The sequence below is a fragment of the Myotis daubentonii genome, chromosome 8, assembly GCF_963259705.1.
Source record: "Myotis daubentonii chromosome 8, mMyoDau2.1, whole genome shotgun sequence".
Taxonomy (NCBI): Eukaryota; Metazoa; Chordata; class Mammalia; order Chiroptera; family Vespertilionidae; genus Myotis; species Myotis daubentonii.
The window spans coordinates 95,505,285-95,526,463 of NC_081847.1; the positions used below are offsets into that span (position 1 = coordinate 95,505,285).

Here is a 21,179-nt window from a genome sequence, read left to right on the forward strand (position 1 = left end):
TCAGGGAATCTCAGGAAATCAAATGAAACATTGGTTTCAATCAAATTCTATTGGGCAAAAATTTTCTTTATACGTACAATTGAGCTCTGAAATAGGTTTTCTAAAAGAATGTCAAGAGAAAATAACTTCTTAGTTTATTTGTCTTTTCTGTAGAGACAGTGTTTGCTATAGTTTGACACACAGTGTTAACCAGGGAATAGAATAAAAGGAGAGAAGGTTTCCGGTGTGTGTGGTGTTTCTAAAACCCTGTGTGTCTGCCTGTGGGGACACTCCCTTCGCCTCTGCCTGGCAAAGCCCATCCCCATGTTCCGCGCGTGGTCACTGCTGCTGACCAGGAGCCCGCGGGGCCATTCCCAGCCTGGAGACGAGGAGCAGGGCTGTTTGAAAACCCACTTTTGGAAGAATTTCTTATGTAAATCTCACCACAGACCTCCGCGCAGCCCGTCTTCTTTTTAAAAATATTTACCGTTGTTAGCGGTTTGTGTGTTGTTTACAAGAGTAACAGACTCAACGTTGAAAACTGGGGAAATTCAGTAAACCACAAACATTTTAGTCCCACCATATAGAGACAGCTATGAACATTTTTCTTTATTTCTTATTTATTTTATATTTTTGTTAATCTTCTCCAGAGGATTTTTTTCCCATTGATAGAGTGCAGGGAGGGGCAGAGACAGAGAGAAAGATGGATGCCAGGGAGACGCATAGGTTGGTTGCGTCCTCCACGCCCCCTGGGGGCCAGGAATCCAGCCTGTGGCTGAGGTCCTGCCCTTGACCCGATCGAACCCTGGCCCTTTGGTCCTGGGCCTGACCCGCTACACGGAACCACACCCCCTGGGGTCCTGTCCCCTTTCCACTGTGGCCCGTTCTTCCTCTCCAGGCGGTCGCAACCCCACCCCGCTGACCGGGTTTCTCCTCCGAGGTCATCCCACCAGCTGGGTCGTGGTGCCCCCGGAGCAAGCCACGCCCTGGTGTGTGTGTGTGTGGGGGGGGGGGGGGTCCGGCCCCTTTAAGAGCCGAGGGGGCGTGGTCCCCGAGGGGCGGTCCCCGCGCCGATTGGCGGAGCGCGGAGCCACGTGGCGGCCCGGCAGCGGCGGCCCAGCTGTGCCCGGCGGCGGCGGGCTGTCAGGGTCCCGGGGGGCCGGCCGCCCTCAGATGAGCGGGAGGGGGCGCCTGGTGGGCCTGGCCTTCTGCACCTGCTACCTGGCGGCCCACCTCACCAACAAGGTGCGCGGGGGTCGGGGGGTCCCGGGGAGCCGGGCCCGGGGGTGGGGGTCGGGGAGCCGGGGGTGGGGGAGCCGGGCCCGGGGGTGGAGGTCGGGGAGCAGGGGGTCGGTGGTGGGGGAGCCGGCCCTCCCTGACCGCGGTGGGAAGCGCCGGGCGCTCGGTGGGGACCCGCCCCGAGGCGGAGCTGGTGCCGGGATTGGCGACCTCGCAGGCGCCGAGTGTGGGCGGGCCGAGCTCCGAGCAGGGGAAGCGGGGGAAGCGGGGAAGCGGGAGGGGGGGGGGGGGCCCGGCCCAGGAAGGAGGGGAAGAGTGGGGACCCCTCGCCTTCTCCCTAACCCGCCGCCCGGAACCCCGATGCCGAGCCTCAGGGAAGCCATGGTCCGCCTCCGTCTCCCCGCGGCCCCCGGACCAGTTGTTAGAAGACGGGCCGTCCTGGCCCTCGGACACCCGGAGTGTCCGGGATGGCTTTTCAGGAGAAACTGTCTGCAGGCGGGTCCTGGGCCTTCGGAGGAAGCGGCGGGAAAGCCCTGGCACCTGCTCTGCGGGCCGGGACCTCCCGGCTTGGTGCCCGCCGGGAAGGTGGCCGTGGGGCTCCCCGGGACCGAGGCGGAGGGGCCACGACCTCTGCTGCCCCTCGCCCCTCGCCCCTCCTCTCTCTGGACAAGAACCGTTACTGACAGCATTTCCTCTTCCCCTTGTTTTCAGAGAGGACGGGGGAGGGAGAGAGATATCACTGATGAGAGAGGGTCGTGCCTGGCGGCCTCCTGCACGCCCCCCCCCCCCCCCCATGGAGCCGGAACCGGGCCTGGGCCCTGACCCGGAATGGAGCCTGACCTCCGGGTTCACCGGCCGGGCTGATGGATGTGTTTAAAACAGAATGACCTTCCTTTAACTTCCATAGAATCATCAGAAGGGACAGAGTGACAGGTTTTTCATGGTAGCCCACGAGTCGTGGCATTGGCTACGAAGAAAAAGGATCCAGCAGGCGGACAGTGTCTCGCTCACTGACATTACACCCTTCTGGGTGTACATTTGCATTATTTTTGTTTATTGGGCACCACAGCATTTTATAGTTAGTGTAATAAAGACTGAGTTCCTTCTATGTGCATCGCCTCAAGGTGCTACATGAAAATAACCCCAATCTTCGTGCCCCAGGAATATCTAATCTGAGTAACAGATCACTCAGGATGTAGACAGTCAGCCAGACAGCGTTCTGCATTTTCCATGCTGGTTGGGAGCTGGATGGAGAGCAGGAGCAGAACAGCAGGCAGACGGGAGGCAAGGAGCCGTATAAAGAGGAGGGAGGAGGCGCCGTCAGGAGTGACGGAGACCCCTGGCTGGTGTGGCCCAGTGAGTGAGCATTGTCCCGTGCAGTCGGTTTGATTCCCGGTCGGCACATGCCCGGGTTGCGGGCTCAGTCCCCAGCAGGGTCTTGCAGGTGGCAGCCCATCGATGCTTCTCTCTCACATCTATGTTTCTCTCCCTTCCTCTCTAAAATCAAAACATTCTTTTAAAAAGGAGTTGTGGAGAGCCGATGGGAGACCGGGTAGGGGTGGGTGAGATGGTTTGCCGGGGTCCAACCCCAGCAGGTCCAGGGGTCCCCAAAGGTGTGGACGGAGTCGGCGAACAAGGAATGACACGGAGACAGCGTTCAGTTGATCAGCAGCCTAGCCAGGATCTCCAGCCAAGTTCTGGTCTTGATCTCCAGAGAGGCTCTGGTTCGGATCTCCAGCCAGGTTCTGTCCAGGCTCTCCCGTCAGGTTCAGTGTCCAGGTTCCAGTCAGGTTCTCCTGCCAATCTCTGTAGTCAGGTTCAGTCCAGGATCCCTTGCCATGTTCTCCCGCTAGGCTCTGTCTCTAGGCTCCGAGGCCAGTCCCTCTCCAGGATCCTCCGGCATGCTCTCTCCAGCAAAGTTCTTCTGTCTCTAGGCTCCGTGTAGGTTCTGTCTTCTTGATTCTGTTCTAAGTTCTGAGTGTTTCTGTCTTGTTACAACTGTATTTATACCAGTTGATTCAATCCTATCAATCTCTATTACAAAGGTTAGGGCGTTTCTTATCTCCATTCCAGGGAGAAAAGATTATGTAGTTTAAGCATGATTGTTCGTAGTTAAAGGGATTAATTACCCGCCTGGCACTTAGTTGAGGGGTTTTATTCCCTCCCTAACTTCAGGGGAAAATCCCTACCTGGGGATTCAACCTTTCTCGGAGAGGTGACCTTAGTTAAAACACAGCGCCAAGAAGGTGAGCAAACATATTAAGAACAGTATGCCATATATGCCAGGTCCCTTGAAACAGCAAGCATGGACCGGCTCCCAGCAATGGTTGTTCGTCAGGGGACTCTGGTAGGGACTTAGTAACTCGGGTAATGCTCTTGTTTCTTCCCAGCCAGGCCCCTTCCTGTGGCAGCCAAGGCGAGTGGGTTGGACCACACAAAGGCCCAGTGGGAGAGGGGCTGTGCCAGGGGCACCCGGGCGTGTGTTGCTGCATCTGGTCTCTGCCAAAGGAATTCTCTTAAATAGTGAAGTCCTTTTGTGTCGATGGAGAGGACCTTTTCTTCAAGTTTTTAGAACACTCTATGCCAGTGATGGCGAACCTTTTGAGCTCGGCGTGTCAGCATTTTGAAAAACCCTAACTTAACTCTGGTGCCGTGTCACATAGAGACATTTTTTGATCTTTGCAACCATAGTAACACAAAGACTTATATTTTTGATATTTATTTTATATATTTAAATGCCATTTAACAAAGAAAAATCAACCCAAAAAATGAGTTCGCGTGTCACCTCTGACACGTGTGTCAGAGGTTCGCCATCACTGCTTTATGCTAATTTCTTTATTGTCCTATTTCTCTGTAGTTTTCTCCTCAAACTGTTTCCCTCTCTGTTTGTCTAAAGGAAGTTCATTAAGAAAATCTTGCCCATTTTAGTTTCATTCCTTAGTCTTATTACTGTTTAAAAGAGTGGTGAGCCCTAGCCAGTTTGGCTCATTGTTTAGAGCTTTGGTCCTTGAACTAAAGGCTTAATTCCGGTCAAGGGCATGTACCTCGGTTGCAAGCTCGATCCCAGGCCCTGGTCCGGGGTGTGTGCAGGAGGCAACCAGTCGGTGTGTCTCTCTCACATCTGTGCTTCTCTCTCTCTCTCTCTCTCTCTCTCTCTCTCTCTCTCTCTCTCTCCCCTCCTCCCTTCCACTCTCTCTAAAAATCAATGGAAGAAATATCCTCTGGTGAAGATGAACAAAAAAATCCTATACAATAAAAGCCCAATATGCAAATCGACCCAACAGTGGAACTACCGTCGCTATGACGCACACTGGGGGGTGGGGGTGCAGATGCTCAACGCAGATGCTGCTCCCTGGTGGTCAGTGCACTCTGGGGGCTCTCCCGCCTCCCTGGCAGTGCTAAGGGGCAGCAAGCTGAGTGGTAAGGAGCAGCGAGCAGGCAGGCAGTAAGGAGCAGGGGTCCCAGGCATCCCCCGAGGGGTCCTGTTCTGCGAGAGGGTGCAGGCCAGGCTGAGGGACTCTCCCCCGCCCCCCAGTGCACGAAATTTCTACATGGGCCTCTAGTAAGTAAATAAAAGTGGTTGATGTTTGCTCAGCGTGTGGACAGCAGGTGCTGGGGCCGCCTGGCCTGGCGGCCGGGTGAGGGAGGCACTCCTCCACCCGCAGGAGCTCCAGCGGTAGCCGACCTAGGCCCAGGCAGGTGCTAGCCCTTCCGTCTGGAGGCCAAGTCCACATCCGTTCTCCTTGTCAAGGCCCCCAAATTGCTCCTTTTCCTTTGAGAAGCTCTTACTGCTCCTCTTCCAAATAGGTCTCTGTCTGAGCAACTCTTTGCTGACAGGAGAGGTAGCCTTTGTTCAGAGATTTCCGTGTTTCCTCACTGTTCTCGCGGGAGGTGAAGAGGCAGCTGCAGCGTTCTCTGTCTTGCCCAGTATCTAGGATGGGGTCCTCAGACTGCGGCCCGCGGGCCACATGCGGCCGCCGAGAACATGTATCCGGCCGCCGGGTGATTTGCCGGCGCTGCCTGTCCTGCTGAGCAGCCGACCCGTCCCGGCCCGCAGTGCGCGTGTGGAGTGTCTGAGGGACAGGGAACTGGCCCCTGTTTAAAAAGTTTGAGGACAAAGCCCAGCACACAATAAACTAAGTAAATATTTGTCATTTGCAGGAGGGTTGTTAAGGGAGATGCAGGATATGGCCCAGATATTCACGCAATCCTTTCTCTATGTTTGGTGTAGAATGAAAATATCAGGGGGAAGTGGGAGGGACATGGACTTATGGGAGTAAATAGGCCAGAGAAGAGTGAAGGTCATTTCTAATAAACATGTGCACAGCGGGAGCCAGACTTGGGGCATTTAGGAGCTCACCCAGGGGACCCAGCACCGTTCTGTTCCATTGTTAAGAGCATGTGAGGAATCACTAGAGTCCTTCCTAAAGCCCTTTAATAGAATTAGGCTTTTAAATAATTCTTAAAATGTTTAATAATAGAAAAAAGTAGCAAACGATATCCATAAGGACAACTCCCCCCCCCCTCCCCCCCCCATTCGTAGAGTGCTGTCAATCTGATTGAAAGACAATAGAAATACAAGGTGACCTTAGCTGAGCTGGTTTTTAAAAAACCGCTTAAGCCCTTCTGGGTCCGGGAAGATGCTGCGTGGTCAGCCGTCCAGCATCAGACCAGCGGCTGCCCCATTGCCCCTGAGGTGGTCAGGCTCTGGGGACCCGAGGAGCAGGCAGGCCCACTGTCTGGAGCAGGGCTGGGAAGGCTTTTCTGTGTTTTGTGTCCTGCCCTGTGTGTGATTGTGATGGGAGAGGAGCGGAATAAAGGCCTTTTTGAAACTTGAGTGTTCTTATGTTTCTGCTAGAGATTTCCGTGATGATGTGGTTTCTTTCAGTTCTCTATCATTTGAAAACGTCCATTAACCGGGTATTTGTTTTCCAGTACGTCCTGTCTGTCTTGAAATTTACCTGCCCTACGTTGTTCCAAGGGTGAGTATTGCTGTGCTCTTTGCACACATTTGCAGGAGATGTTCTACCAGCATCACCAAGTCTTCTTTAAATATAGATTTACAAATGTTTCTAATTAAACGTATTGGGCTGACCTTGGTTGATGAAATTACATAGGTTTCAAGCTCATGATTTTATAACACATCATCTGTATATGCAGTGTGTTCGCCACTCCAAGTCAGATCTCCTGTCCTCAAGTACTTGACCTCTTTTACCTTTTATCTTTAAAATATGTTCAATGACTGCATGGATTTTTCACCAAATAGATATACTGTAACTTATTTAACTATTCTATTAGTGGGCATTTAAGTTGCATTTAAGTTGTGTCCCTGTTGGGTGGTATAAATACAATAGAGTTATCAGACTTTTTTTATACTTAACTCTGCCAAATTTCCAACTATTTCGTTGGCATAGATTCATTCCTACATTAGAAATTTGGGTTAAAGAATATGAACTTCTTGCCATACCGGTTTGGCTCAGTGGATGGAACGTCGGCCTGCGGACTGAAGGGTCCCAGGTTCGATTCCGGTCAAGGGCATGTGCCTGGGTTGCGGGCACATCCCCAGTAGGGGGTGTGCAGGAGGCAGCTGATCGATGTTTCTCTCTCATCGATGTTTCTAACTCTCTATCTCTCTCTCCCTTCCTCTCTGTAAAAAATCAATAAAATATATTTAAAAAAAGTATATGAACTTCTTTAGTATTCTTCTTGAATGTTAACAGAATCTTTTCCAAAAAATGCTTTACCAATTTACATTGTCACCAGGCTGTACATGAGAGTTCTATATTATTATACTAGAACCATGACTATTTTTTTCTTCTCTGCTGATTTCATGAGCCAAAATTGGTATCACATTGTTTTATCTTATTATTTCTTAAATTACTCATCAAGTTGGTAGTTTACTTATATTTATTACTCACTTGCATCTTTTTTTTTCTAGTGAAGTATCTATATTTCCTGTTTACACTTTTATTTCTACAGGTGTTTTTTTTATATCTTTCTTAGCAGTTTAATGAATTCCTCATATATATTTTTTTAAATATATTTTATTGATTTTTTACAGAGTGGAAGAGAGAGAGATAGAGAGTTAGAAACATCGATGAGAGAGAAACATCGATCAGCTGCCTCCTGCACATCCCCTACTGGGGATATGCCCGCAACCAAAGTACATGCCCTTGACCGGAATAGAACCTGGGACCTTTCAGTCCGCAGGCCGACGCTCTATCCACTGAGCCAATCCGGTTTCGGCGAATTCCTCATATTTTAAGGATGCCAACCACTTGTCCATTATCTTTATTGGATTTTTTTATTTTTGTTTTTTTTTTGCAATTTATTTTGTTCTTTGCCTTTTTATTTTGGTGAACAGAACAATGAACAACCAACTGAGCCACCTGGGTAGGCCTCCCATTTATTATGCTTTATTTATAACCCTTTCTAGCCTTTGGGTTGTTAATGTAATATATAAAGTTGTTTCTGTCTTTTTCAAATGTTTTTTAATTGATTTTAGAGAGAGAGAAAAACATTGATCAGTGCCGCCCCCCCCCCCCCCGCCCCATGTGCCCCAACCAGGGATTGAGCCCCCAACCCAGGAATGTGCCCTGACCAGGAATTGAACTGGTGACCTTTTGGTGCATGGGACGATGGTCAACCACTGCACCACCCCTTCCAGGGCTGAGGTTATTTTCTTGGGATCTATTCTTAAATATTTTCTTGGTAATAAATTTCCTTTAGTTTTTTCAGGTACAGTTGACATAAAATATTTGTTCCGCTGTACAACATAGTGAGTAGACATTTGTATAACTTATGAAACGATCACCCTGATAAATCTAGTACAGGGTATATTATTGAGTACTTCTTTGTCAACTTTTATGGAAGGGGCTATGCTACATTGTTTTAATTATTAGCATTTAAATATGCGGTAGAGCTCTTCATCTCTCATTTTTCTTCTTTTTTGTATTTTACACAAACGCAAACAAAAAAGTAGGGCTCATGATCATAATGTCAGACAAAGCTGAATTCAGGACAGAAAGCATGAAACAGGTGAGGATAGCCACGTGTTATAATGCAGGAACGTGCAGTTCAAAATGAAAATGATGGTGATGAACCTCTGTAACCCAGTAAACAGAGCATCATCATTTATCAAACAAAAGTGCAGGAATACCAGGGATAAATAGAAACATACTAGTAATAGGAGACAAGTTTACTACTATATTTCCATGACAGTTCAATTGGACAAACAAGAACTTCATATGTATAATAATTATATTACCATACACACATATATGTGCTAAATAATACAATCTATATATATAAAAGCCTAAGCGACCATTACGACCGGTCGACACTCACTGAGCACCAGGGGGCAGATGCTCAATGCAGGAGCTGCCCCCTGGTGGTCAGTGCACTCCCACAGCCAACCTCCCGCAGTCCCCCCACCCCCCCACCCCCCACCTCGGCTGGCTGCCCGATCAGCACTGGGCCAGACAGCCTCAATCGGCCCTACTGTTGCCAGATCGAGGGACCCTACCGTGCACGAATTCATGCATCGGGCCTCTCGTATATATATATTAAAAACGGTCGATTCTTCCCAGTGCTGCAGGTGGCAGTTCTCAGCCACAACATATATGGGCTCATGAAGCTCACCTGAGACACACTTCCTCAGCTTGCAGAGTTTAGGGGGAGCACAGGTTATAAAATAAGCGCCCCTCCCCTTCCCAGTGCAGAAAACAGTATAGCAAAATACCAAAGTATTGAGGGGAACTATAGGCATAAACTTATCCTGTTTCCTTCTAGTTGCTCTTTTATTTAGGCAGCGCATTCATAAATTTCAAAGCCATATTTTTAGTTATGACTTGAGACATGACCTCAGAAATGATTTCCACACACCTAGGTATCGTGACACCACGGCTAGAAACCCTGGCCTAGAGGATGAGGTCATTGGTGTGACACACAGTCCTCCCGGGGCTTGCACCCGCCCCTCCCCAGGACCAGGTGCTGTCTCGGGCCATGGGCAGCCACATCCCACCACGGTAACCGCCCACAGCCTTGGGAATGTGCCAGGCCATTTCACACTTCTGAGAGTCTGCCCGTGCTTCCTCTTGACCGTCTAGACCTGCCCAGAACAACATAATGCCCTTCCATCTCCTTGCGTGGTGCTGAGCAGCTGCTTATTCTAGGATCCAGTTTTCCAGGCCCCCTTGCGAAGCCCTCATGACAGGCAGGCGGAGCAGCCGATATGGGCCATCCCCTCAAACAGCTTGATCTAGAGCGGTGGCTCTCTGCCAGATGGCTCCCCCCACCCCCCTAGGGGTACTGGCAGCATCTGGAGACAGTGTGGGTAGTCACAGCCGGGAGGAGGGGAGGGGCCGGTTGCTCCAGGCACCTGGGCCGTGGAGGCCTGAGTGCTGCTGAGCTCCCTGCCAGGTGCAGGACAGCCCGTAACACAGACGTCACCTTGGAAAGTGCCCTCCTCCCGAGGGAGAGGGGATCTTGGAGGAAAGTAAGACCAGGGGCCAGAACACATGTTAGGAGTTGTTAGATAACTGAGAGGACAGTGGCTTGGGAAGGGGCAGGTGGACGAAGAAGGTGGCTGGCTACCTGCATGCTAGGGCTGAAGGAGAAGGAAGCAAGGACAACCATGAGGTTTCAGTCCCTGCAGGTAAATCTAAGGGGCAGGCAAAGAGAAAGGCAGGCCCACCAGGACAGGGCCTTCGTTTTCTTCACTGATGCCTGGAGTATCTAGGTCAGTGCTGGGCACACAGAATGCACCCAGGAAATATTTGTAGAATGAGTTACTTTGCCCTACTGTGCACCCCCTATTGTTTTGTTCATGGAGAATATTCCCTGGGCATTTGCAAAGAGAACATAATCTCTATTTGCAAGATAGAGTGATATTTATCTAGTAACTAGAGGCTCAGTGCACAAATTCATGCACGGTGGGGTCCCTCAGCCTGGCTGGTGATCGGGGTTGATCTGGAGCCAGCCAACTGGGGGGTAGGGACCACAGGAGGTTGGCTGGCCACGGGAAGTTGGCTGTGGGAGCACACTGACCACCAGGGGGCAGCTCCTGCATTGAGTGTCTTCCCCCTGGTGGTCAGTGTGTGTCATAGCAACCGGCGATAAGGGTCGCTTGGGCTTTTATACATATAGGTTTTTATTGATTTTGGAGAGGAAGGGAGAGTGAGAGAGACATAACACATCACTGATGAGAACGAGTCATTGATTGGCTGTCTCCCACAGACCCCCTACTGGGGATGAGCCTGAAACCCCAGGCATGTGCTCTGACCTGGAATTGAACCCATGGCCTCCTGGTTCATAGGTTGACGCTCAACCACTGAGTCACACTGGCTGGGCTCAACCATTTTTAAAACAAGCGAGTAGCACATTTAAGGTTGCATTTTAGAACAAATCCTTTGGCTTCAAGGGAGAGACTGGATGGGGCGGGGCAGCCTGGATGGGGTCTGGTGCTGGTGTTCAGGTGGCAGGCCATGAGAGTCTGAGTAGGCAGAGGCGTAGGGATGGAAGGAAGGCTTCAGACGTGGGAACTGTTATGGGGATAGATCAGTAGGATTTTGCAAGTAAATGAGGGAGGTGAGGATGGAGGAAGGGCTAGCACGGCATCTAGCTTTCTGGTTCACTGATTAGGGAGAGTGGGAAGGCGACCAGGATTGAAGGCGGAAGTTCAGGGAAGGCTTTGGATGTGTCATATATGGGAGCGTGTGGGTTTCGGGTGAGCAGGGCGACTGGGAATCGTCGGTGCAGAGGCAATGGGAACGCAGGTGGCTGTGGGAAGTTGTTCAGGGCAAGTCTTCGTAAGGAGAGGCCCGATGTCAGCTCTTATGGATTCAAGGGAGTAAGTAGAAGTTGGGAAGGACAGTGAGCATTGGGGTGGCAATGGGAGAGAGAGGGAGGAAAAGGCCAAGAAGGTTGGATGTGTATGTTTGTGTCGACAGATCTTCCTTCCAGGGCAATGGCTTTTGAGACCGTTAAGTTAAATTCAGATTGGAAAAAAATAAATAAAAAATTTAAAAATTCAAATGGACCCTTATTCCTTTCAGGTGGCAGACGTTAGTTGGTGGACTTTTGCTTCATGTGTCATGGAAACTGGGCTGGGTGGAGATCAACAGCTGTTCAAGGTAGAGCCTCTTCTATGCTTCGTGACTCATACCTGCTTCCTCTTTATGTAATTTCTTTTGGCTTTATATTGGGAAACACGGATGTTTATTTGAGTTGTTTGGTCTCTTAGTTCCCTTCTACCTTTAAGATGCAATGATTTTATAATCAAATAGGACGCAAGTAGTGTTTTTCTGGTTAGTAATGCCACTAACATGGTATTAAAATTAAGTGAGATATGTAGTGTATGATACCATACTAATTTGACTTTGTTTTCGATCAGAAGACCACTATGAGTTTTTAAATAAACTTTTAAACATTGTTAGTAATTTTGAAATTGTTTTCTTATAGAATAATTAGAAATAATATAAAGAACTTCCACTCTCTTTACTCAGATTCCCTAATAGGTGGGGGAGAAGTCCCACCCCTTAGTTTTCCATTGAGTGTCTTTGTGGCGCCATAACAGATGTCTTTATAAAACTTCCAAATTTACCAGTCCTGTCCCTAAAGAATGAACAGTGAGACAATCAGTTAGGGTCCAGACTGTACTTTCTTTTAATGATGGGTTGTTTCTCTTTTTATTTTATTTCAGAGAGAGGAAAGGAGAGGGAGAGAGAGAGATAGAAACATCAATAATGAGAGAGAATCATGGATCGGCTGCCTCCTGCACGCCCCCTACTGGGGGCCGAGCCAGCAACCCGAGCCTGTGCCCTGCCCGGGAATCGAACTGTGACCTCCTGGTTTGCAGGTTGACACTCAACCACTGAGCCGCACCGGCCGGGCAGGAACTGATTTCTTTGAGACCCTTGTTGGGCTTCAGGGGTTGTCAGAACTTGGCTGCAGGTGTCAGGGTTCCGTAGCAGCACAGAATGGGGCGACATGTTGAGACTCTCAGGCCAGCGAAATGGGAACTGGGGGGAAGTGATGATTCTGGAGGAGAAGGGCCAGTGATGAAAGTGCCCTGAAAAATGAAACCTTACCACAAAACGGCAGCGATCCCGTCTGTCTAGCCAGGGATCCGCTCGTGTGTGAAGCCTTGGGCTCCCAGCTCGTAGGCTCCGGAGGTGGGGACCAGGCGGCCTTACTTCAACCAGGAGCCAGCAAGCAGAGACAGACCAGGCAGTTGGCTTCCTGGGCCGGGCCGTCTGTCATAGCGGCTCCCCTGCCTCTCATGGAAGCAGCCACCGACGGACGAGCGGACAGGAGTGGTCGCGTGCTAACAGTGTCGTTTGCAGAGCGAGGCAGCAGGCGGGGATTTGGTCCAGGGCCGTAGTTTGCTGACTCCAACTTTAAGTTGAGCTCTGTGACAGGGAGTAGCATCACAGCGTTCTTGGGACCAAGTAGTAGTGGGGTTGAACTTTGTGAGGGGCATGTGGCCTGTGAGTCAGAGGAAGAGGAAGAGGGAGGAGAAAGGTCGAGAATAAGTCTCTCTGGGGGCCGTTTTCACCAGTAATGGCCCCCCAAAATGGAATCTGGGAACCTCCTGCAGTATTGAGCCAACGTCTCTAGAAGTCCTGTGACCTGTGAAACACATGGTGATTGACAGCTGTGAGGCGTGACTGGAGGCAATGCCGACAGTTGCCACCTGAGCCTGGTGTCTTGGTCACTCGTTATTTCCATGTGTGGAAACTTTCTCGGTCCACTGGGTGTCAGTATAACACAGGGAGTTTCCAAGAATTCAGCCCAAGGGGCCCTTGAGGCATTCACGAACAGACAGACTGAGTGTTCAGGGAGCAGATGCACCCTCAGTAATGTGCGCTCTATTTGAAAACAAGTGATTTAATTTAATCAGCCTTCATCTCAATAACAATAGTTTCATCATTCATGCCAGCATTTCACATACTGCTTGTAAATGCTTTCTTCACCGGGTGCTCGGGGACAGGAGTGTGCGCACACAAAAACAGACCCACAACTCCAGCAAGATGCAGCATTTGTGCTTATAAATCCTGAGGTATAAAGCATAAATCCTGTGAGAATAATGGTGTAGCCCCGCAGTTTTCAAACCAGACCCTGTGGCAAATAGTTCTTCAACAGGGACTGTACTCTGCAATTGTACAGTCTAATCTTTACCCCCAGGAGTCACTGTGAGCTCCTTTCCTTTACACACACATGCACACATACATATACACACACACGCACACGCACACACACGCACACATACATATACTTACACACGCCCACGCGCCCACACACATGCACGCACACACACCTACTCACTGGCTCGGCCGCTCCTGGAGGCTCATGGACCACAGAGAGCCAGGCCCACCCCAGGCTTTAATGCCCTCTGGCCTCCTCTGTTGGCATGGAGACAGTGTAAGATCACCCAGCACTGGAGGTCCAGATGGTGCCGCCTTGTGAATGAAAGTTGGAGAAAGAGCGAGTGCGTTAATGAACAGTCTGTGCTCCTTGTCCCCGATGTGCAGGCCACTGGCTCTCTCAGAACCCTGCATGTCAGAGCTGTAAAGGAGGGTGTATTAGTCAGTGCAGGCTGCCATAACAAAAACACCACTGAGCCACACCAGCCAGGAGAGACGACACATTTTAATGCCATGCTCCCTGGGAAGTGGTACAAAGGCAGGTCTGACCACGGAAGGGGTGCTGCTCATGCCGATGAAGTTGACAAAGATCATGTTTGAGCGGGAACCACCCCAGGAGAGCAGGCCGTTGGTTAGCTGGGATGATCATGTCACATCCTCCTGAGATGGCTTCATTTACTGATGCCTGTTATTGGAATAACTCAGAACTTGAGTTTGAGGACTGAATGCATTTGTAACTGATGGGGAAGCAAGTTGCCACCTTGGTGAGTTGCACTCCTGATAAACCGGATTTTGCTTTTTCTGGGAAGAGCGGGTTCTAAACTTCCTTGAAAAAGCAGTTCTTGGTGTGGCCACGACTGAATCAGTCCTTGGAGACTCCGGAGCCGGCACTCGGGCTCTTGGTCGGAGAAGCTGCCACGTGGCCTCCCAGCTCAGGCTCTAGCTTGGCTGCGTTTCCCAGTTCTGTCCTTGGACACTGTGGGTCCTTTGGTTGTGGTTCCACGGAGCGGTTTGGTGTATTGCCTTTAAATAGCCTTTAAAATTTTTAATAATGTGGCATAAGTTCAAAACTTCTGGCTACTGAACATCCAAAGAATAATGTTCACTGCTTCCTTAAAAATTAGATTTGTTCCCCCTCCCAGTCTGCAGGAGGCTTTTTCCACGTCCAGCTCACCTGTGTCCTGCGGTGGGACCACTGCCACTAGGTGGGTGGCCGAGTGGCCTCCCTCACCCTCAGAGATACACTTGTCACACTGCTCGACTCCCCCAGGGATGTGTAATAGCTGCTGTCACTGCATCTGGGGCACCTGAAGGTAATTCCTTCCAACGAAGGCTTTGGACATAAAATGACAGAAGTTTTATGGCCTCTCTTCTTCTTTCTAGGTCTGATGTTTTGGCGTGGCTTCCTGCTTCGGTGCTGTTTGTGGGCATAATCTATGCCGGTTCCAGAGCATTATCCAGACTGGTGAGTGTTGGAGGTTTTGGGGGACAGCCCTTCTCTTGTCTCTTCTGCCCCCCTGCCTGCTAGCTTATTGCATCCGGTTAATGGGACAAAGCTTTGATAATGGTATAGCTGAGTGGAGAGCAAGCCCTGGACCTGAGGCACATGGGCCATGACCCACTCTCTCTCCCTGGATTGAAGACAAACAGGTAACAGGGAAGGGCCGGCTTCTTTTAGACGAAGAGATGCACAGATGGAGGCGCAGGAAAAAGGGTGATGGTGACTTTGTGGAGCTGTCGATAGGGCCGTCCTCGGGCCAGGAGAGGGTTTAGCCTGCCCCTTGCTTCCGGGGAACGGTAACCCTGCCCCTTGGTAATGTGGCCTGGGCCATGCTGGGTTCAGGCGTGGAAGTATGTGCCTGGTGCAGGGTTGATGCCCAGTAGCATGGGATGCCAGTGAAAAGAGCCTCTCTTCTATCCTACCCTGTCCCCCTGGATTGAGCTCAAAGGTGGGAACTGTGAAGAACAAACTTCTTCTAGTTACGTTATATGGGACTCCAAAAATTTAGTTATTTTGCCATCAAACGATAACCTTCCATACCACCACTGACCAGAGACTGAGAATGTGGCTTAAAAAAAATCTAACGATAGTAATGCCTCTTCCCATTTTTAAAAAAATAAGTTTTTATTGATTTCAGAGAGGAAGAGAGAGGGAGAGAGAGAAACATCGATGATACAGGAGAATCATCTATAGGCTGCTTCCTGCCCGCCCCCTACTGAGGATCAAGCCTTGACCTCCTGGTTCAAAGGTCAATGCTCAACTACTGAGCCACGATGGCTAGACTAACCTCTTTCCGTTTTTTACCCTGGGACTAACTGTTTTTATCTGTCGGAAAATGATTGCATTCCTGCTTTTGGAAAATGCAATATTTACAGAACTGCCGGGGTCCAACCCCAGCAGGTCCAGGGATCCCCAAAGGTGTGGACGGAGTTGGCGAAGAAGGAACGACACGGAGACAGCGTTCAGTTGATCAGCAGCCTAGCCAGGATCTCCAGCGAAGTTCTGGTCTGGATCTCCAGAGAGGTTCTGCTTAGGATCTCCAGCCAGGTTCTGTGGCCATGTTCCCTCGCTAGGTTCTCCAGCCAGGTTCTGTCTGAGCTCTCCAGCCAGGTTCAGTCACCAGGTTCTAGTCAGGTTCTCTTGCCATATTTCTGTAGTCAGGTTCAGTCCAGGATCTTTTGCCATGTTCTCTCCAGCGAAGTTCTTCTGTCTGTAGGTTCTGTGTAGGTTCTGTCTTCTTGGCTCGCTTCTAAGTTCTGTGTCTTGCTGCCTTGTTACATCTATATTTATACCAGTTGATTCAATCCTATCAATCTCTATTCCAAAGGTTAGGGCGTTTCTTATCTCCATTCCAGGGAGTAAAGATTATGTAGCTTAAGCATGATTGTTGGTAGTTAAAGTGATTAATTACCCGCCTGGCACTTAGTTGAGGGGTTTTATTCCCTCCCTAACTTCAGGGGAAAATCCCTACCTGGGGAAACAACCTTTCTCAGAGACCTTGGTTAAAACACATAGTGCCAAGAAGGTGAGCAAACATATTAAGAACAGTATGCCATATATGCCAGGTCCCTTGAAACAGCAAGCATGGACCGGCTCCCGGCACAGAACAGTTGAGGCCTTTTATGTAAAGTTTGTTGTTATGTGAAAGCAGTAATAAAACAAATGAGATCTGCCTAACTGGATAACAATATTATTTCTAGGACAGCTCCCAAGTTGCAAAATAGTGGTTGAGAATTAAAAGCAGTAATTTATAAATTAAATCAACATTTTTCTTTCACGATTTATAAGCCTGAGTAGATGGGCTGCTGTGTGCCGTGGGGGGAAATGTCCTGGGTGGGCCGAGAAATGACCCCGTGCCTGTCGGCGCTCAGCCAGACCCGAGCTGCGCTGGCCTGGCCGTGGCAGCCTCTGCTTGATGCTGTGCTCTCCTGCGACTCTGCTGCCTTACTTGCAGCCGTGACCTGGGGGGCTTCCTCTCCTCTGCAGAGTAGAGCACTGGGTAAAAAACTGTTGTCCAAAGGTTTTTAAAGTTTTTGTAGGATCTGGGTGGTTATTGATGCCAGAATTTTGAAGTTTGAATAACAAAAGTGCATATTAATATTAACTTTTTTTTGTTGTACAGTGATTTTTCATGTTTCTAGAGTGATTTTCCCCCTGTATATTTGTATGTGTTTCTCATAGTCACCTCATAGGTGATGGGTGAGGCAGATGGTAATCGCTTGACAGAAGACGGAACTCAAGTGTTTCAAGTCTTGGTCATCTGCCTCTGGTTCTAGATAGTGGTCTAGACAGTGGTCTAGAGAGTGGTCTAGAAGAGAGTGGTCTGGACAGTGGTCTAGATCAGCAGTCGCCAACTGGTGGTCCGCAGACCACTGGTGGTCCGTGAGGTCTGAAAGGTTGGCAACTGCTGGTCTAGATAGTGGTCTGGACAGTGGTCTGGACAGTGGTCTGGACAGTGGTCTAGACAGTGGTCTGGACAGTGGTCTAGACAGTGGTCTGGACAGTGGTCTGGACAGTGGTCTGGACAGTGGTCTGGACAGTGGTCTGGACAGTGGCAGCTCTTCTGGCCTTTTCCCTTTCCAGATTTGCTCTTTAGGACCAATGCATATCCATTGAGAGCAGGCCAGTCCATCTTGCAGGTGTCCACTTATTCACAGGATGTGTCCTCTGTACCTGGCACAGTGCTTGACACACAGCAGATGCTTAGTAACTGTGTGTTGATGGAATAGCCGTGGAAGGGAGCCTCTGCATCCACCTCACCTAGCACAGTACTCCAACCAAGAGCACCAGTCCATGCAGACGGGGTGTTGCTGGAGATGATTATATATACTAGTATATGTGAATGCCAAAAGTTCCCACGGATCTTTATTTTTAAGCAGAAATCAAGAATTATGTAATCATGAGATCACAGAAAATATTTTCATGCTTCTTATTCTGTTTCCTTTCAGGCCATTCCTGTGTTTCTCACTTTGCACAATGCAGCTGAAGTTATCGTCTGTGGGCACTGGGTGTGTTTTCGGAAAGAGGTAAATGATAACGCGTGATGCCAGTTTCACGTCCCCGCTGTAAATTTCACAGCCTGCCTTTTTTTAACGGCTGAAAGTAGTGTCTACCGTCTCCGGATATCTGTTGCCAGTCAGGACTGCCGGACAGGGGTTATTACTTTCGAGGACCATGGTTTTGACATCTGTCATCCACCAAGCATACGTGGGAGTGCGTGTTGACCCCGTGGGCCTCCAGGCCAGGCTTGAGCCAGGGCCTGGGATGCAAAGAGGGATCCCCTGTGGGCCTGGTGGTTCCCCTCCCAGCGCCTCCCAGTGCCACGTGGACGCCCATGTCCAAGCTTTCTGTAGGGCGCTGGGGCATTGCCCACTTCCCACGCCAGGGACAGACATTCCTTTTTCTTCCCAGAGCCAGCTCAGCCTCAAACCAGCTAGGACATGCTTCTTCACCTCTGTGCCTCCATCTGTGAGGGGGCAGTGACCTCACCCAGCTCATAGCACTGTCAGGAGGGTGCAGCGTGTCCTCTGTACCTGGCACAGTGCTTGACACACAGCAGTGCTTGACACACAGCAGTGGCACACATCAGTGCTTCCCACGGTGTCTGGTGCGTAGTAGGTGCTCTGCATGTTATTTGTATTTATTGACATTATTAGTGGTGGTTTTAACTTGGTCCCTCTTTCAGGAGTTACTTTTTTCCTAACATCTTCCCTTTTGAAATGATCCCATATCAAAATTTTGGAACTTTTAAGAGAGGCTGGTGAGCCATTCAGGCAGCACACTTCTTACAGGTGGGCAGGAGGGAGGAGTCCCTCCCTTGGCCGAGGCTACTGAGCACCCATGTGCCCTGTCATTGCTGCCTGTAGCTCCTGAGTTACCTGCCCTCCTCTCCATACTAGTTATCCCTCCCTCTCTGCTGGCTGTTTCCCTCAGCCTACCACACGCTCAGTGCTCTCAGTCAGGGGTGGAGCAGGTCCTGGGAGACCCACTCACAAAAACTGTGCTTACTTTTAAATTTATCTTTATTGTTGAAAGTATTACAGATGTCCCTTTTCCCCTCCATTGACTCTCTCTACCCCATACTTGTCCTCCTTCCCCACCCTGGTCCTTCACTGCGTAGTGTCTGTGTCCACGGTTAAGCATATCTATATATATAAAAGGCTAAGCAACTGTTTGACTGTCCGACCAGTTGCTATGATGTGCACTGACCACCAGGGGGCAGATGCTCAACACAGGAGCTGCTGAGCTACAGTGACTTGGCAGTGGCGGTTCTTGGGTGACGCACCCCGGCACCAGAGAGTAGGGAGCCCGATTCTGGGTGTGTCATAAGAACCACCCTCTTGCAATCCGGGATCCCTCAGGGGATGTCGGAGAGCTGGAGATCCCCGTAGGCCAGCCGAGGGACCCCTCCTGCCAGAGGAACCCCGCTCACTCTGCAGACGCCCTTCGAGCTGTGGTGCCATCCTAGGTGTGGCCGGCCAGGGAGGGACCACGGGAGGTTGGCTCCAGGGAGTGTCCAGCCAGTCTTGCCCAGTCCCGCCCTGCCGGCCACCTTCTAATTAATTTCCTTTCAATGTGCACGAATTCATGCACCCGGGCACTAGTCCTTTAAAGGGTGTTCCAAAATTCACGCAAGATTTGAATTTTGCGTGAGCATTAACACGACAACAAAAAATAAAAGCCTAATTTTACTTGGTTTATTGAATCAGATTCTAATATCTGTTGCCCTTTGATTTCAATCCCTTCAATTTGATAAGCATTACCAAGTACCAATTATGGCCCAGGAGCAGGGACAATGAAGACCAATTAAGACCACAGCTTTGTGTATGTGCCAGCAAAGCCGTGGAGGGTATTTACCTGATGTGCTATTCCATACATAACCCTATACTATATATTTTATGAATCAATAAAAAACTTACAATTTTTAATTATAAACCTGTGTTTTCTATCAAAATTACTTCTTGCATGAATTTTGGGACACCCTTTATAATAAAAGCCCAGAGATTTAACAGTGGAATGACCAGAACGACCACTTGACCAGTCTCTATTGCTGCACACTGACCACCAGGGGGCAGATGCTAAACACAGGAGCTGCCCCCTTGTGGTCAGTGGGCTCCCATAGTGGGAGCACCACTCGCTCAGCTGACCAGGATGAGAGGCTGCTCCCACAGAGGGCCGATCCCCGCAGGCCACGTCCCCCACCAGTGCACGAATCCATGCACTGGGGCACTAGTATATGTATAAGTTCTTCGGTTAATCTCTCCCCACCCACCCTCCCCTGCCGGCCCTCTGAGATTCTGCACTCTGTTCCATGCTTCTATGTCTCTGGATCTGTTTTGTTCGTCAGTTTATTCCGTTCATTAGATTCCACATCGGAGTGAGGTCATGGATACTTGTCCTTCTCTGAATGGCTTATTTCACTTAGCACAATACTCTCCAGGTCCCTCCTTGCTGTCTCAAAGGGTAAGAGAGCCTTCTTATTTTACAGCTGCGTAGTATTCCATGGTGTAGATACATCACAGCTTTTTTATCAACTGTGTTTATAAAACCAAAACTGAACAGGAAAGCCAGCACGCTGCTGTGCCCATGCACCCCCCCCCCCACTCTTCTCGTCCTGGCCCTGGCCCACCACTGAGTCTATGCTGTCCACATCCTCCCGTCTCTCTCATCCCCCACCATTTCCTGCTTTCGCCCCCACCATTACCTGAAATTGCTCTGGCAGAAGCCCCTGATGGCCTCCTGTTTGCGACTCTGTTGGTCTTTCGCACCTTTCACAACCCCACACCCTTCTCTCGACTCTCTCAGCTCACATGATCTGCGTTCCCCTCCCCGCTGGCCTCTTCCCGAGTGTCTGGCTCTTTCTTCATAGCCTCTCGTCCAGGGCCTCCCAGGGCTCTGCCTCGGGAGCCTAGGAGACCAGACACTTTCTGGACGCCACCCTGTGGCACCGCTGCCTTGAGTTCCCGGTGACTCCCACGTCCCGTCTCCAGCCCAGCGCTGCCTTGTCAGCTCAGCCGTGGGGCCTGGTCGGTGTTTCCTGGGCAGCTGAGCTGCAAAGGGGTCCAAATGGTACTGGCGTGTTTCTCAGACTCGCTTCTCACTGGGCTCTCCCCACCCTGATCACTGTCTTTCCAGCCAGAACCAGCACGTGAGGGCTGTGGGCTGAAAGGGCTAAGGGGTGGTGGTGCGGGGGGACAGGCCTGGCCGGTGGGCTGTGGCCGAGCAGGGTCATAAAGGGCGGGCTGTGGCGCTAGGTTGTGTGTCCCAAGCCCTTCGACCTTGGCAGCTGACCTAATTTCTTGGGGCCTCGGTGT

The 21,179-nt window shown here is 50.2% G+C and overlaps 1 protein-coding gene across 1 annotated transcript in view; it reads left to right on the forward strand.

Annotated features, from left to right (window-relative positions):
* The first annotated feature begins 1,062 nt into the window (after positions 1–1,062).
* Positions 1,063–21,179, forward strand: part of TMEM241 (transmembrane protein 241) — a 58,907-nt gene continuing 38,790 nt past the window's right edge. Inside the window, exons 1-6 of the mRNA XM_059707478.1 lie at positions 1,063–1,224; positions 6,154–6,200; positions 11,274–11,351; positions 14,489–14,569; positions 14,748–14,829; positions 17,814–17,891. Of these exons, the coding sequence (XP_059563461.1) occupies positions 1,153–1,224; positions 6,154–6,200; positions 11,274–11,351; positions 14,489–14,569; positions 14,748–14,829; positions 17,814–17,891 (438 nt within the window). The 5' untranslated portion in view covers positions 1,063–1,152. The remainder of the gene's footprint in view (positions 1,225–6,153; positions 6,201–11,273; positions 11,352–14,488; positions 14,570–14,747; positions 14,830–17,813; positions 17,892–21,179) is intronic.